This window comes from Labrus bergylta, chromosome 8 (genome assembly GCF_963930695.1).
Source record: "Labrus bergylta chromosome 8, fLabBer1.1, whole genome shotgun sequence".
Classification (NCBI taxonomy): Eukaryota; Metazoa; Chordata; class Actinopteri; order Labriformes; family Labridae; genus Labrus; species Labrus bergylta.
Window position 1 is genome coordinate 5,485,480 of NC_089202.1, and position 17,660 is coordinate 5,503,139.

Here is a 17,660-nt window from a genome sequence, read left to right on the forward strand (position 1 = left end):
AGAGAAGGTCTCAAAGGAAAAAGGTTAGGAACAACTGTTTTGAATGGGATATGATTGATATGCCTTACATCACACATTACTGATGTATTTTTCTCTTATCTGCAGGTTAACAGGATTTACCATACCTCCACCTGTTACCAGTTCTGGCTCCATTTTTTCACTGAGGCTTACTAGTGACTTTGCAGTAAGCGCTCATGGATTTAAGGCAGCTTATGAAGGTAAGAAAGCATAATTTTCTGTTCTTTATCTTTTACAGCTTTAAGGGAAGTCTGGTTAAATGAAAAATTAAAAGACATGAAATCCAGGGCAGAAGGACTTTCTCATAAACCACCTCTTCATTTAGCAGAAAAATCCGTTAACCTGGAGAAATGTGCACAATTTATTTTTAAGAGAGGGATGCGTGGTCACACTTCCTCCACCTAATTTCCTGCCGGAATTTCACTGTTGAGTTATGGAAACATTAGGTACCTCAATTAAGCAAATTAATCTCATATTTTCCAAATCAACATCCCTACCCCCAAAGTCCTGAACCTTTTCTGCGACTCCAGAGGTGCATCTGAAATTGCATGGCAGATGGCGATGGGAATTAGTTGAACTAATGGATGAACAGAGTTATGTGTGCTGAAGCCGAGCTGAGTGCAGCAGGGAGCTGTCTAAATATGAACTATCCTTCTGTGACCATCCCGCCCAGCCATACTCTTTTCCCCTCTGCTCCTTCTTGCGAACTCCATCACTCATCCATTTCTACTTCTTTTTTTCAGATCCTTTAATATGTTTTAATATGGGTTTTGTCTTAAGTATACCTTTTTTTCCTCTTCATTCAATCTTCTCATCTCTTTCTAGTTGTACCGTTTCACTTTCCTTTTTTTCTACTGCCCATGTGCTTCCTTGTCTTCTCATATCAACTCTCTCTTCTGCTGGCAAGACCTTTTGTAAGTTCTTTACTTTCTGTTTTATTCTCTTACTTTCGACTGCCCAGATATGACCCCATCCTCTAGATTCAGTCCTCATCCCTTCTACAATGCCCCTTTTCTTCCCCTTTACCCCCTCCTCATCACCCCACCCGCCCCAGAACCGACCATTTCAGGACCTGTCCCCTCTCCATCTGCCCATTTGTGCTCTGTCTCCCTCTGTCTCTGTCTCCTCGTCCTGGTATTTCTCCCTCTCCTGTCTGCTTCTATTGTTGTCTCTACCTCCTGTGGGTGGTTTGGCAGAGTTAGATCCTGTTCTTCTGCCGCAATTATTTACCTGTGTAGTCTTGAAAAAATGCCCCACTGTCTATTGTGCAAAAACAGGACTTTATTACATGTACAAATAACCACACAACTTTGAGAAATTAGTTATGGTTGACAGGAAGCTTTGTTAAGTTGGCTGCCTGGCAACCGGTATTGTTGCCCGTCATACGGGACTTCAGACCATCAGGATTCTTGACCTTGACAGGCCCTGGGCATGCACCAGTAAGTTGCTAAAATAACAAAAGTCATGAAATTTTCTTGCGGGTCAGTTTAGAAGTGCTTGTGGACGTGCCTCCATAGTGACGTGCAGCATATCAAAGACACAGCATGCGTCAGACTGACACTTTACTAGCAACACATAGGTGAGGAGAATAGAGAAAAGGGAGATTGTCCATTAGTTTATTGATCGCTGAAGTCACTCTTATGCTGATAAAGAACTAAAAATGTATATTTATACTTTGGTTAGCTACTGTTATAGTTTGTGTGGGAAACACTGTTGTCAAACTGTCACCTCTGCTATTCACTGCTAAACTGCCCAAACGCATGTTTGTATGTGTGTGTTGAGGAGAGGGAGAAAAAGCGAGTCGGTGAGGAAAAATCCAGACTTATTTGGCTCATTCAGATGCAGCGTTTCCAACCAGTCTGTCCTTTGCTAAACTGTGCAAACACTAGCAGTATGACATACGGGGGAATTGAAATAATCAATGTAAATGTATGAATTTCTGTGTGATTTTCCCACATTATGAGAGCGAGACTTGTGAAAATGGAATATTTTCTGCGTGATTCCTGCTTCGGCTGGTAATTGTTGTGGTCTCACTTGAAACTTGGGATGCAAATTGGAGTTGCAGTAGAAGAGGACCAAATCTGTATCTGATCTATCATTATATGCAGATATATTAATATAGTGACATAAAAATCTCATGTTCATGGAAAAATAGCTCAACAGTCAGGAATTACATTTCTGCTAAAGCATTCTGACTTATTTTGCTCTTCACCAGGAATGTGTTTTTTTTCCTGCCTACAACTAAATCTCCGACAAGATTGGTCAGTACCACTTGGATTACAGGCTTAAAAACAGAACTCAGAAAGCGATCCTAAACCAAAAAAACCTTTTGCCTACAGGTTCTGCTTTCAAATGTAGATTTCTGTTTCGAGAGATTACATTAAGACTTGACACATAAAACAAGTATACAGTGTGCTCATCAATAATGTATGTATTTGCAAACCATAGTAGCTTGCTGTCTCTGCTGTATACCTTTCTTCCTTGTTATGCTGATATGGTTAGCTACATCGAACACATGAATATGTATGTACTGCTCATTCTCAGGATCTCAAAATGTGTGATGCTTGTAGGCTCTCAGAGATGATTGAATCATGACTGCAATTAAGTGGATTTGAATCTGCATGCATACGAAGGACACAGCAAAGGACACGTCCAGATTGAATCTAATTTTTTCTGCAGCCTGTCAGTCTTTTGTCAAGTATGCTGGCATGCAAAACAGCTTCAACTTCATGTGAATTTTATTACAGATTAGTGCCTACTTTCTTTTCCTATTACATTTCTGCAACCTTCAAACATGAAAGGGTCAATGCTGTATTTATTAAGGAGTACAGATATATGGGGGCTTTTCTATAACACAGCCAATCGATGGCCACAATGGTGCTTGTAGCTTTACAAAGGATAGAGATAGTCTGCAGTAAGGCAACCAACATGTACTGCTGCGTGAGGAGTAATTCTATCTGCTTGCCCTTTTCCAAAGGTTGTGTATTTGCAACAAAACATTGCCCTGTCTATCTTAAACCCTCCTCGATGCCATTTTGATTTGCCCTTTTTTGAAAAAGTATTTGAAAGACAGCTGACCTGTAAAACAAAATTTCATCTTTTCTCCCCAAATCATTTCATTTTCCCTTTTTGGCCATGTTGGTCACCAATTGGTTGGAGAAGTGTGTGTGCATGCATATACATTCATGTGCTGTTTATCAGCTTTGCCCTCTGATCCAACATAGCTTCAGTCAATACTTCTCTGCCTGCCTGCATGAAAAATCAGCTGAGCAGCTACTCAAGCAGGCAGCCAGGAAACCAGACAGGCAGTCCACAGGCATTTCCTAAGGGGAAAGTGTGCTGCTTGTGTGCTTACAAGCACTGCCACTCCGTCAAACTTCCATCTTCTTCAAAGGGTTACAAAGTCATTAGATATACAGGCGAAATAAATAGCTCAGCCCCAGAGAAATCTTGCACCCAACAACCTCATTTACTAGTTCACATAACTCACTCTTCACCACTGTGATGAAGGATAATGCAAGAAAGTCTCACTCCACCAGAAAGTGAATGCAACTGAAAGTAGATATTGTACAAGGAAGTTTCTCATGATGACAAAACCTCATTACTGTGTAATTTCCTCTGCAATTGTAAATCTTATAGTTTGCATTTTAAGATATTTTTGCTCTTTTGTTCCATTAGTTTTTTTCCGGTAAAGATTTCAAATACAGCATTCTTTTTATGACAAAATGTAGTTTTACAGATAGGTCAGAGATATTTTTCAGGCTTAAAGCCCTCTTTGGCATTGTGCAATTGATGTTAGATTTTCTCTGGCATCACAATTAATATTTGTTCTGTATCATGATGCTAAGGGCCATATGAACTGCTTAACAAGGCTATATTTTGGAGATTTGGAGATGTGGGGTTAAAATAATCCATTGGCATCATATAGCATAATATTCATTCATTTTCTTACCTGGAAACATGGTTTATATAGAATTGCATTTGTTCTTCAGTAATAGCCGTTTTTGTCTTGGCTTCAGTTAAATCGACTGTTTCTATAGGTTCCTCTCGACAGAAAACTTTTATTAGCTCAAGGCAAACAATGGATTTGAAAATGTTGATATCTTTAGGGAGTTATTGAAAACCTCAAAAAGTAAAACAACACTTTTCAGTGTTAAATGCAGGCTTTTATTTAAAGTACTTTATCTTTACAGTTTAATATTCAGATGTGCAGCAACTGTGGCAACAACTGAGATACAGAGTTTAACTTTGTCTATGATAAGAGCTCTTACTCACGTAAACTTCTTCAAATATCTGCAACATATCATGAATTTATTCAAGAGCCATGTCTGTCCCACACATTAGTTATGACTTTCCATACACCCAAGGCCAATGAGTCAGTGCCGGTATAATTACAGCTGCAATGCATCTATTACTGTTAATTAGTGACCTGGGGTGAGTTTCTCCAAACACTTAGTTACGCGTATCTTTTGTTTCTGTCGTCTTTTTATCATTTCCTGGAAAGTTGCCAGAAAGTAATGCACACGAATGTCTGATAAAGTAAGGTACTTGTATAACAACAAATCAGAGACTTCTACTGTGCATACTGATTACTAAATAAGTCCATAAGCCCCATTGCACAATTAGCACTGTGAGCTTCTGTGAGGATTTTTTAGTTTATATCTATTTTGGCGCCCCCTTTGTTCAAAGTGGTACCTCTTACACCTTTGCTGATCTTGTGTTTTCAATTTCTGCTTTCTTTTAACAGTGAAATGTTTCACTCATTATGAAACTTTGCTCAGGAAAAATGTTTTTAAAAAATGCTGGAAATCTCCTTGTTTGACAGTGACAGTGGTTTCAGGCATCACAAAATACTATATAGAAATTATCAGTCTTTGTCCTGATGGTCTTGTTTGCTTTTGTATACCACAAAAGGCATTCATTTCAGTCTGATTTATAACTGGTCAAAACATATCAAAGGGGCTTTAAGAAGTTGCCTTTAACACACTATAACCTAGCATAGAAAGTATATGGAAGAAAAGTGTGCCATCATAGTTTCAAGTCATTTATAATTATCACATTTTTATCTGGATGAGTGCAATGCCCACTGTCCCAGCGACATCTGGCAGCTGAAATTAAAAACTGTGTTCAAGGTTCATAGACTGCTTTTGGCTCTGTAGCATTCAGGACCATACAATTCTGAGATCAGGAATTTGCTCAGAGCCACATCAGGTTAGTCGAAACAGAAGCTACAGCATGTCATGGGTTTTGAAAATTAGTAATTTAAACTGTAAATGAAGAATTTAGAGATTTCAAAGAATTAATGTTTTATTATTGCAGTCATTCATTAAAGACATGATGGAGTGTACTGCTGTTTTTTTTCTTATATAAATAATATATTTATAAACTGGATGGTATTGCATCTTCAGAAACTTTCTTCCTCATTATTCCAATATCTGAATAAGGGAGGCTGCATCCCACAATTTCTTTCTACTTTTAGCAACAGATATTTAAAGCAGACTTCATGGAGTGATTTGCCAGCTGTTCTGAATTAAGAAATGAGCCAGGGTGTGAACTTGTCCTTCTAGCACTTTTCTCTTCATTCTTTCCACACCAATTTTTAGTGCTTTCAGTTTGCACAATCCAATGCAAGTTCACCGAAGGCATTCCAGGAGATACTCTACAAATGTGTCCCATTATTCACATATTTGAAGTTTAAAGCCTTGCTGTCACCATGCCCTCCAGTGTGTCAAACAACTAGAAAAACATTTACCTTCCACTGTTGTCACACAAAACAATTGTATGAACTTTTCTAACAGAGACTTTGTTAGACAAAGTTATAATCACTTTCCAGCACAACAATCAAATACTTTGTATGAAAGTATTTCTTACCCCTTTAATCTTCTCTACATTGAAGTTGTTACCCATCTCTAGACCATTCATATTTGGTAGTTATACATATTTGAATACATAGTTTCATCTTTTTCAACTGACACATAACTTTTAGTGTTACCAAGTCAAGTGTAGTCAGTCACGTTGTTCATAAAGCACATTTTAAGTCAGGTATACATGATCAAGGAATCTGAGGAAAGCATTATTAAAGACCATAATGAAATGAATCACATGTGGTACTTTAAGCCAAAACATCAATAAAATGCAGAAATAACACATGATTTATTTATAAATGATTTTTTTTGTGTTGACAATATTCATGGCATAACAACAAACAAAGTCTTTGATTTAAAACTGACAATGTTGTATTACAGCCTTAAATAAGACAGACTATCACAGAAAGTAGGACCAGTGTAAGGATTTTTTGGGGTGCTGACTGATGTGTCAATATGTGAAAGGTTTTGTAAATGGAAACTCACAGAAACACTACAATAATTGCACTTCTGTAGAAAGTAAATTATTCTCCTGTTCTCTCTTGTGTCTTAATTAGTTTCTCCTTATCCAAGTTATTTAAAGCACAGTTTTGCAGATATTTCCTCATAAATTAGGTGACTATTATAGGACCTAGTGAAAACGGAAAGTGATTAAATTACAATGAAAATATAGTGGTGTACCAAATATAAAACGCCTCGAGCACAAAATTCACAAAGATTGGATTGTAGCCAGTGATATCCCCATGAATTGGGCATAATTTTCTGTCTTTTGGTCGGATTCACCAACAAGGGCATTTTTGATACAATGCAAACATGCTGGTAACTATACCCGCTGAATTAAACTTTACCTTATCATGTGTAGGACTGCAATAACCTGTGTGGCAAAGTACATTTTGTGGCTTCATGCCAAAAACACAGCAGCAATTTAAGGCCAGCACTTCCATTATAGAAGCTCTTCAATTATCATCAATTCTCTAAAAATTCCAATAATTTTCTCTTTTACTGTGTGGCAATTAGAGTGGTTGTTGTAAATTGATTTTTATTTTTTGCTGTGAGAATGATTAGCATGAAAGGGTTCAATTCCCCCCAAAATTTCTTCATATTAATTAATTCAAATAAAACTGAATCAACAAAATAAGGATTGCCTTTCCTCCTACTTTGAGAGTTATACAGAGGCTTTTAGTTAACTTTTGTATAATAGCTGCGAAAGTCATACAATGCCCCAAAAAGTGGTAGATCGGGCCCACATACTTTTTGAAAGCTCATTCCTGACATGTAAAGTTTGTGATGCATACACATGGCCCTAACCCTGTTTTCCTTCAGACATTATTGGCACGCTTCTCCATCTATATGTCATCCAAGAAATGCTTGGCAGTCCGCTTCAGCTGCCAAGCTTACTGTGTGCTGAACAACTTTTATTTGATTGGCTGAAGACTTTAAAGAGCCAAGAAAAAGTAAAGTTTGTCCTGTGGTATTCACACGTAACCCTAACATCACCATCTTTGAATGATAAGAGTCTAGTTAAACGCTGTTGTTGGAATGAATGGCTGAATGAACCCAAGGTTTTTTCTGCTCTAGCTGTAAAGGGGTTTTTGATATATAAACATTATCTTATACATTTGTGTTCAAACTAATAGCAGTGTGATTAAAAAAAGGTGGGGAAAAGGTCAAAATCCTTACAATAGCTTTTATTTCCACACATTCAAATGCATTGGGGACACTGCACACTCGATTCCAAATCAAAACATAAAGAAAAATGTTATCAAATTTGTGATTCTTTTACATAAAGTGAAGTACAAGGAATCTTAAGCTGTTCAAAAGAATAGCTGTGTCTGCATTTTACTTTACAAACTCAAACATTTACTGTATACACTGAAAAATGCTTAAAGATTGAGCTTTCCTGTGAATCACTGAACAGATACTTCTGTTTCTGAGAACTGCTGCACATTTGTGTTGCATGGAGTCGACTAACTTCTGGTACCTGTGAACAGGTATTCCAGACCTGGACGATTGGACTACATTCCACTTTTCCTCTGCATTTCTTGGTTTTGCCTCAGAAACAGCATTTTTGAATTGTCTATTGGATTAAGGTCCAGAGATTGGGCTGGCCACTCCATAACTTTAATCTTGTTGGTCTGGAACCAAGCTGCTGCTCGCTTACTGGTGTGTTAGGGGTCATTGTCTTGTTGAAACACCCATTTCAAGGGCATTTCCTCTTCAGCATAAGGCAGCATGACCTCTTCAAGTATTTTGACGTACCCCCAAACTGATCCATGATCCCTTGTATGCGATATTAAGGCCCGACACCATAGATTGAGAAGCATTTCTTATACTATGATGTCATGCCTATTTATCGACTCCATGCAACACAAATGTGCAGCAGTTCTCAGAAACAGAGATTATACAACTAAATATTAGTTCAGTGATTCACAAGCTCAATCTTTAAGCATTTTTCAGTGTATACAGTAAATGTTTGAGTTTGTAAAGTAAAATACAGACACTGCTATTTTTTTGAACAGCCTAATATTCCTTTTACTTCACTTTATGTAAAGTAATCACACATTTGATAACATTTTTCTTCATGTTTGATTTGGAATAGACTGTGTAGTGTCCTCAATGCATTTGAATGTGTAGAAATAAAAGGTATTATAAGGATTTTGAGCTTTGCTCACTTTATTTTTATCACACTGCTATTATTTTGAACACAACTGTATGTGCTGAGTCACACTGTTGAACTCCTACATTTGATATTTTGAACACAATACACATTTAAATTTCACAGGCTCTCTGTAACTCCCATGGAGACATAGTTACTATAGATGCAGTTACTATACCCTGATGCGTGCAGCCTGCAGTTTGTAAATAGCTCAATTTGATAACAGTGAAACAGGGCTACAAATACTGCCACTCAATGGACACTGGATTATTTATTCTCTTAAAGGCAAATCATGTCGGCATTACTCAAGGTGTAGCTTATTAAGGTTTTGTTCCTTACTGTCCTGATGTAAATCGTTTTTTGGACATTTTGTGTGGCTCTCTTAGAATGTGTTTATGAAGATGTGCTTTATTCAGGATAGGTGACCATGTCAGTTAACCCCATAAAGCAGTTACAGTCTGCATAAACATTAGTTTGCATACTGAAAATGCAAATAGAAACATTTAAATGTAACTCTAAGGAGACTGGCTTGCTCCTCGTCAACCTTAGCCTCTACACTGGTCAGATGTCAAATCTTTATTCTTAAACTTTGCATTATTCAGTTATCATTAGTACCTCAATGTCTATGACTCCACTGTCAGTTATTTTTGACAATAACCCCTCAATAATGTAGTCAAGCAAACATTTCTTTGTGTCACTGAACTCAGAGTACCAATTGGAAGGTGTTGCCTTCCAAAAAGAAAAAATTAAATCTCTAGAATAAACCTTTTATATTTTGTAGGGGCTTGGTCTAAATATATCTTGTATTAAAATGTGAGAATGCAAAGCCTCAGCACAAGGCAAAAAGTTTTTTTTATCACTCCCTGTGAAAAGGTGATTAAAAGCAAGCATATCTGTAAGAAGTTATTGCATAGTATTTGATTCTTGTATAGTCTTTGTTGTTAGAGTTCCTATACCCTTCAAAAGCTTGAGTGTCTGGTTTATATGGTTACTGTGTGCAGGGAGTCAGTTTTCAACCTGTATTATGCCACACTTCTATTGGATTAAAATGGTAATCACACATGTTCTGACGTCATCGTGCTTTATTCCCGTTGCAGTCTGTTGCTATTTAATTTTGATCATAAACATAAACAGCTGGCAATTGAGGCTGAGAATTTATATTGCATTCATTAGAGATCATGCATTAGGGATGTGCTGTATGTGAGCATCTGCAGTGTAAAGTGGATTAATAATTGGATTTCAAAAATGATTCCTGGAAATTAACATAAAATAACACAATTTCTCGTCAGTCTATCAATGAAGGCAAGTCCGTCCATCCATCTATTCATGGATCCATCACACACAGTTTACAGAAGTGTAAAGATGGCTCTTGGTGTCCAGGCTCGCCATTTGGATTAATTAGTCATAAACAGATGGCACAATGAAAAAAAATGATTTGACTTGACTGCATGATCAGTCACAAGCTTTAGAACTAGGAAGTTTTGTATTCCTGTCAACATGACAAATCTAGAACTGCTCAAACTAATTGACTTTTACTGATCATTACTAACAAATTCAGCTGTTCAGTGTTCTTTATCATAAAGTGGAGCTGCGTGTGTCTTGAAAAACACTATGTGACAAGGTTTTGTTTTTAAGAGTAGAAATATTTCACTGAAATGATCTTTTCTTGACAGATTTAGCATACCAAATGTAAAATGACTGTGAATAAATCATGTTAATGGTTAATGAAGCAGGTTTCAACTCAAAGTGCACTTTGTTTGAAGTCTAGCAGCTATAATGTATATCAAAGCCACTTATGTAGTAATCTTTTTTAAAATTCAGGTTTCAAGTGTGATTCTGATATACGTAAACCTACACATAAGGAATTTAAGAACAGTGGTGACACTATTAACACATTCACAAATGAATGTTCACTGTTGTGAAGAGACAGAAGCATCATGATGACAATTTTGAATAAATATTGAATTCCATACAGAGATTCACAGATTGAAAAATGTTTGAATCAGCCAAAGGAATTGTAAAGTCATACATCTCATGGCAGGTTAAACTTTTTAATCATATGCTCAATCTGAGGTTTTGTCATTTACTGTAAGTGTCCTACTGTGGCCGAATCATATTCTGTTACTATAGTTGAATAGTATTTTAACATAGTGTGTCTCCCAGCCCTGGACAGCAAAAGACAGAGAAAAAGGGAGGAAGGAGAGAGAAGCGTCACATTCATACTTATTGAAAGCGTGGATGCGAAACAAAAACTGGTCGAGGTACTTTCGGGCAAGAGGAGCAAGTGCTGGGAAACTGTCTTTGTTTGTCCTCCAGCAGTCAATACTTCTTCCCCTCTGCCGACATGATGGCTTGTGTGTGTGTGGCTGTTGTGATAGTGTTTGTGTCTGGGAACATGGCAATACTGAGCTCACTGTGTTAGTCTGACATTGGCACAGAATCTGATATATTGTAGAGGACTGGCAGGTCACCAAACACGACTAAACTAGCTGAAAATGAGGTGATTCCACCAGCAGGTCATTTGAACTTCAAAACAGTGCTTTTACAAGCTTAGTTTTCGTCTTGATTACAAAGATGTTGAACTCAGGTTAGACTCAATCCTTCCTACTGTCTGGGTGGAGGAAAAGCTTACATGTCATTTATTTTTCAGACTGGAGAACAGGAATTTACTTGGTATGTTTAGTTGTATTACAAATATGAAATTATGAGTTATGGAACTCATTTGAAAGTGATTAATATCAGTATGTAATATAAGTTACATAAAAGAACCAAGGTCATTTGACATGTAACACAGACAGTTATCAATACAGGTCAAATGCTAGCAGCAACCTCCGGTCTTAAAAACTGAAGCCAATGCGGAAGTACAAAATGCTGCAGTTCATCGAGTGTCCGCTTTAGGCTGGCTCCAGGAACACCGGAAGTGACATACACACCAGTTTCAGTTGTTAGAGCAGAGATTATCCATAGTTAGTCATTGACATGATTGACAGGTGGGCTCAATGTAACGGTTTGGCTTAAAGGCTTAAAACCCGCCTCAGCTCCAGCTCTCAGCCCGTCGTTAGGTTGACTGAAAGTTAGGCTAAGGCAGCATTCCCAGCATGGCGGCTGCTGCCGATGAGCCTCCGGAGCGCCCTGCAGTCACAGATGGCTGATGTCAAGTTTCATCCATTAATATTTACTACGCTAAAATGTAACAAATTGGGAGAACTCTTTTATAAAACCCAATACTTTTTGGCTTTTAGGTTTTGCCTTTTAAAAGGTTGTCTTCAAAAAAATAAAGTCAAGCACCCATTCAGTGCTATAATGTTTATTTAGTTTTTTTTATTGTGATAAGGATTTTATCACCCTTGAATTTATAGTATTAAAAAAGGCTTCCATTCAGGGGTGTGCTGGAAGATAATTATACTCTGCAGATGTAGCTTTTTTCCTGTCTTCTTTTTATTCTACCTTTAATTTTCTTCCCTTGTGCAATGTGCTAATATTTCTTCCATTACCTATTACTAATTTGAGCTTTACATTTATGTTATTAGTGAACCCATAACACAAACTGATGGGTGGAATATACTGTAACCAATCATGTAAATAGCAATGGCATCACATTCAGGCTTGTGCCGATATGTGCCGGTGACTTGCAGTGTGTGCATACTTTTACACCAAGGTCAAGATCAGAAACTTCAAATAACATGGAAAGCTTTTAGTGGCGCAAATACTAGATATACAAATGAATTTAGTGGCTTTTCAAAATGGCAATAGACATAGTTAATGAAACACTGTGACATATTTTATACAGTAATGCATACTATTCTTTTAAAAAGTGTCCTTTCTTTTTTATTCTCCAGAGCTGAAAAGTAGTTCGTGTGGAAACCCGGGGGTTCCATCAAAAGGCATATTGAATGGAACTCAGTTCAACGTAGGAGACAAGATTCGTTATAGGTGCATCACTGGCTACGTCCTGGATGGTCATTCTCTCCTCACCTGTGTGACCAATGCAGCCAGTGTGTCAGTTTGGGACTTCCCTGTTCCTATCTGCAGAGGTAAGGATGTTTTATTACTAAACTTTATTTATTTTCTCATTCAAACATGGATGTGATGACTGCTGCTTACAATGTTTTCTCCCAGCTGTACCATATGACCGGCGGGAATGATGTAATCTTCACATTTTTGGTTCCCTTGAGAATGAGCAGGTGGCTTTATTTAATTTGGCCTTTTTCTTAAAGTTAATTACATTTTAATGATTGACATAAAGTTTGATGGCTTTGTGATTTGGTGACTTATCAGAAGTAGTAAAGGTTAATTCCCAATTTGATTTGTGCGTGTGATTTTAGTCATGTTACAGAACTTAAATCTGGGCTGTGTGGCTCAAAAGGTTAATTAAATATGTATACTGATAGAGCAGGTAGCTTAAATACATTAGGGCTACAAACAGGAATGATATGTCTAACAGATCTTTAATTGGGCTTTTTTGTTTCTAATTGACTATCACATGTGGGCTCCAAGTCTATAAAATGTATACTGTTTTTTTCTGAGATGATGCTTTGTTCAATTCAATGAGTTGTTTACTGCTTATCTGAGGTCACATCACCTTTTCTTTTAGACTTCCTGGGTAGAAATGCAGGTTACAGGGTCTACAAACTAAGCAAGGGAAGGCAATCTAGATTCTTTTAACTCAAAATGTTCGGCAGTAAAAATAGATATTTCTTTATGTTAAGTCCATAGTGGTTAAAGGGATATTTCACCTGTTAAAACATGAATCTGTATTGACATTGGGTCATACATGTAGTAGAAATGTGAAATACATTTTGAAGTTGGTGCCTTCTTGGTCAAGAAAAGGCAGAAAGTGTCTTTTTGGCTCATGTGGATGAAAGACACCAAATCCCAGAATGCACAGCACCGCAGGCCACTCCATACACATAAGGCCATTTCCTCAACTGATTCCGAGATTTATTCCAGAAGGAATTGGTATCTTGGAACTTCTTGGCTGAAAACAGACTCTATGTCAGTGTCCATAGGCAAACAGTGAGAGCACCGAAACTACCAGTCCGCCCCAGCTTGAGCCAGCCCGGCTCCTTGTCCTCTCCACCGCTGACAGGCAGGCCTTATGTCTCAGCTGCTGAGCTGGCGGCGGCCAGCAATGTAGCAATGTGGCCGCAAGACGTTTGCTGCCGACAGGCCGGTTTTGTTTCTCGGCTGCTGTGGCCAGCGGCAGCCCCGGTGGCCCCTGCGGCGGCCCCGGTGGCCCCTGCGGCCAGTGGATAGCAGCGGCAGCAGCCAAGACACAAGACCAGCCTGTCGGCAGCAGCCGTCTCGCCACTATATTTATATTTTTTTGCCATTATTAGCTTTCTCCATAGAGCCTGTTAGCATAGCTTCCAAGCAATATGGCGGACGTTAAGTTTTGATTCTGGGAGTGAGTTCCCACCCTCTGATCTGTGATAGGTCTGTAGCTTCAGTGGTCGAAAATATGAGGAACTAGCGTTGTAGTTTCACCCCGCTAACCGCAACAGCTTCCAATCATGGAAAATAAAAATAAAAATTATGCCATCGGAAGCTCATTTTCAGACTTAAAAATACAAAGATATCCCGTCTCAGGAGAAAATGAGGGTGGGATGCACGACCATTCAAAAATACTACCAGGTTTCTAATGATACAAAGCTTAATGCAAATGGGTGAAGTCTCCCTATAAGCATCAGCTCCATTATCATGGTCCGTAAGATGGAGCAGCAGGCCATTAACATTAACAGTAGCTACAGGAGAGAAAATAGATATTTCTAAGACCACACTCCAGGGAAAGGAAATTGAAAATGTGTCATTACTCAGTCAGACATTTTAACATGTGAAACTGAAATATTCACTCTGTGTGTGCTTTCATACTTGCACAAAACTCCTGAAAAATTGCATGCCCCCTAGTATTTTTTCCACATGAAGTCTGAGTAATCTAATGTGAGAACGCAGCAAGATATAATCTGCAGAATTCACTTCGAGTATGTGGGAGGGGATGATGACATTTATTCCCTGTGATCAGTGCATGATCTTCATAGACACTTATGCACAAAGATCAGGAGGATTTCAGGGGCAGTCCTCCTGAAATTCTCAAGCCATTTTCACATATGAACTTAAGAAACATTCTAGATCCGCAGGCTTGTTAAAAACAGCAGGGATCAAATGATGGACATCTGTTTTCTTTTTGCCTTGCTCCGGTGATCAGCTCCTATGGGCGATGCCGTTTTATATTCATCAAAACGTTCAACGTGTTTGAGCTGTACTGCGAACCCAAACAGTCTCCCACAACTGTTAAGAAAAGAAGCAGAATGGTCTTGTACCTTGCCGTCTCATGCTCCTACTGTATCTATTACTCTTCTTTGTGTGTTTTGTTGTTTCTACTTCTTCTTCTTCATTTGTTCTTTAACGTTGGTTAGCAAACATTTACTAGCAGATTACCGCCACCTGGATTGGGGCATATACTGCCTTGTGTTATTGCCTTCATTTGGACGTATCTGAATTTCCTTAGGGAACCTTCCCAAGGGATTAATAAAGTTCCTATCTATCTCTCTATCCATCTATTTGTCGTGTGACTGCAGGCAGTAAACCGTGACGTCCTTAATGGTTCGGGACGAATACAAAAAACGTTACAGTCCTAGAATACAGCCAAGATAAGTTTATAGGGTGGAGTTATTTTAAACAGTTTAATAGTCTGCAAAGCTTGAGGTGTTAAGGATTTTATTTCCTGACGTGGGATTTTTTTGAGAATAAGGCATTTCCCGCGACTTGAACCCCTTAAGATGATACACAATACGTAATCAAAGTAGAGCGAAAAGCAAGTGGAGGTGGCTCATTGAAAAGTCTGGATGATTGACTTACTTATGCTCTACATATCATGCTGTTTATCACTTGCTGTGCTGAGATGAAACCTGTCTTTACTGATGCAAATAATCCACTCCAGCACTCATGTAGAATGACACTGTGCTCGTGAGAACTTGATCTCTTTCTTTGTGATTATTTGAGCACAGCAGGGACATAAACAAATGTCAGTTTAGCATGTCATTTCAGAGAAGTTCTGTGGGGTCTTTACAGAGGACTCATTTTCTCACTCAGTGTGAACATTGGGCACTTTTAATTTTCCATCCAAAATATGTAAAGCTGTCCAGACAGACCATTGTGCTGTTGACTATAAAGGTTTAAAGATGCAAGCAGTTTAATATAGGAAAGTTACATTTAATGAATGTGATATGCTTGTTTCAATCTCTGTTTGGACACTTTCTCTGCATTTGTTAAACAAGAGAGCTGTTCAGGTGAAGAGGTGAAGAGATATAGCTTTATACTCATCGTAGGTTGAAAAGCAAACCTTAAGATAAAATATTCCAGAAACAACAATCTTTACCCCTGCTTTTCCTATATCAGCCTTCCTCTACACCAAACCATCATACTGCTGCTGCAGTCTCGTTGTAAGGCAGGGAAAAACCTTGATAGTGATTTTTGTTATTTTCAGAGACAGCCTCCATTTCATAGTATACCACAAGGACATATAAACTAACATTAGGCTAAAGAAAAAACATTGAAAGCCATTCCACTCTTCAGATCATTTACTTCCCATCTCACAGAATACTTTGCTTTTGTGTTTTCTTATTGCTGTTAACTTAAATAGTGTATCTCATTTTCAGAACTGATCTAACCAAGTTTACTGAGTCAAAAAGCAAGAGTCTCGCACTAAGGTCTTATATGGACGCACTATATGGGATTTTTTCTTAATGTATTATTTTTAAGATCATTAAACTATTCTGCTTTGGGATTAAGGGAATAACTGTATTTCTCAATACAAGGCAGTCATCTTGACTGATTGTGGATTTTGATAATATATTCTTTGTTAAAACAAAAAAACCCACATCTTTAGGATCTTGACTTTTTTAGATGTATGTCTCTTTTATTCTACATTTTCTTTGTAATGAAAGTCATTTCATAGACAGTGGACGGTCATATTTCTGTTTTTGATTGTATTTATCCTTGGGCAAAGCAAAAACCCATACCTTTAGCTTTGAGCTGAATCCAAGAAAGAAAATGTTCCTGAAACAACCTTCCAACCTTGTGTGCGCGAACCCTTTGATACTTACATAATTCAATTTTCAGTGTTTCCCCTGCCAAGAAGATACAACTGTTTCCTTTTCTTTTACCATATTCTATTGGTTCTTTGAAAGATTTTTGTCTAAACATTTCTGATGCCAAAACAGTTTTTGTTCACTTGCCAACTTACAATATTTTAAGACATGCAAGAGTAAATATAAGATAAGATAAGATACTGCAGCTCTTATAGTGCAAAAATGTTTTTTTTAACCACACTGTGATTTTAATTGTGTTCAAGAGAATCCCCTGTCTCTGAACAGAAACAGTCTTGTAAGACATATTTGAAAAGTCAGTGCAAGCTATGATATTACAAAAATATAAAGTAGTTTAACACAAAATCCAGACTAAAATCACACCGCTGCAAATAAAGGCAAAGAGTAAATGCAAATAAAGGCTTATAATATCACTCTATCATCATTAGTGCACTATAGATCTGGATAAAATAATATATTTTCTTCCACTTTAATTATTTTCACGTGTGGTGTATTGGACAGCTTAATATGTAATTTCAATAAGATTTTAAAAATAAACACATTTATTAGTCTCTCTCTCCCCTCTTCTTTTTACAATCAGCTCTGTGATCTGAAACATCTGAATAATGTAGGTCAGTAGGTAGAGTTTCTTTCTCTTATCCTTCTCCTAGGCAGGTTAGGTGTTATTAAATTACCATGGTGATCTACCCCTGTGAGAAGGGACCATTAGTACTGAAATCCCAGATATAGTCCTGAAGTTACCTCGGATGACTGACAATGCTGCATCATAGTACATCCCTCAGGAAGGAACTTTCAGCACAAACCCCCACATCTAAATGTAAAGCTACTGGTAGCCTTTTGCAACACATTCCTGAATAGTTGATTCAAACTTCTGTACTGCCACTGACCAGGAAAATTAATAGTTATGATTTTGGGTTGGAACCAAGGGTGGCCAATTCAAGGGTGGCCTCTGGCCCCCTCTGGCCACTTGCTAGATTTCATCCCTGTAAACAAGCCTGGGTAGCAAAAAGTTTT

The 17,660-nt window shown here is 37.8% G+C and overlaps 1 protein-coding gene across 1 annotated transcript in view; it reads left to right on the plus strand.

Annotated features, from left to right (window-relative positions):
* The window catches only part of LOC109997916 (CUB and sushi domain-containing protein 3), a 221,823-nt gene that overhangs the window by 43,854 nt on the left and 160,309 nt on the right, over window positions 1-17,660 (plus strand). The window contains exons 3-4 of the mRNA XM_065958064.1: window positions 106-218; window positions 12,378-12,572. Of these exons, the coding sequence (XP_065814136.1) occupies window positions 106-218; window positions 12,378-12,572 (308 nt within the window). The remainder of the gene's footprint in view (window positions 1-105; window positions 219-12,377; window positions 12,573-17,660) is intronic.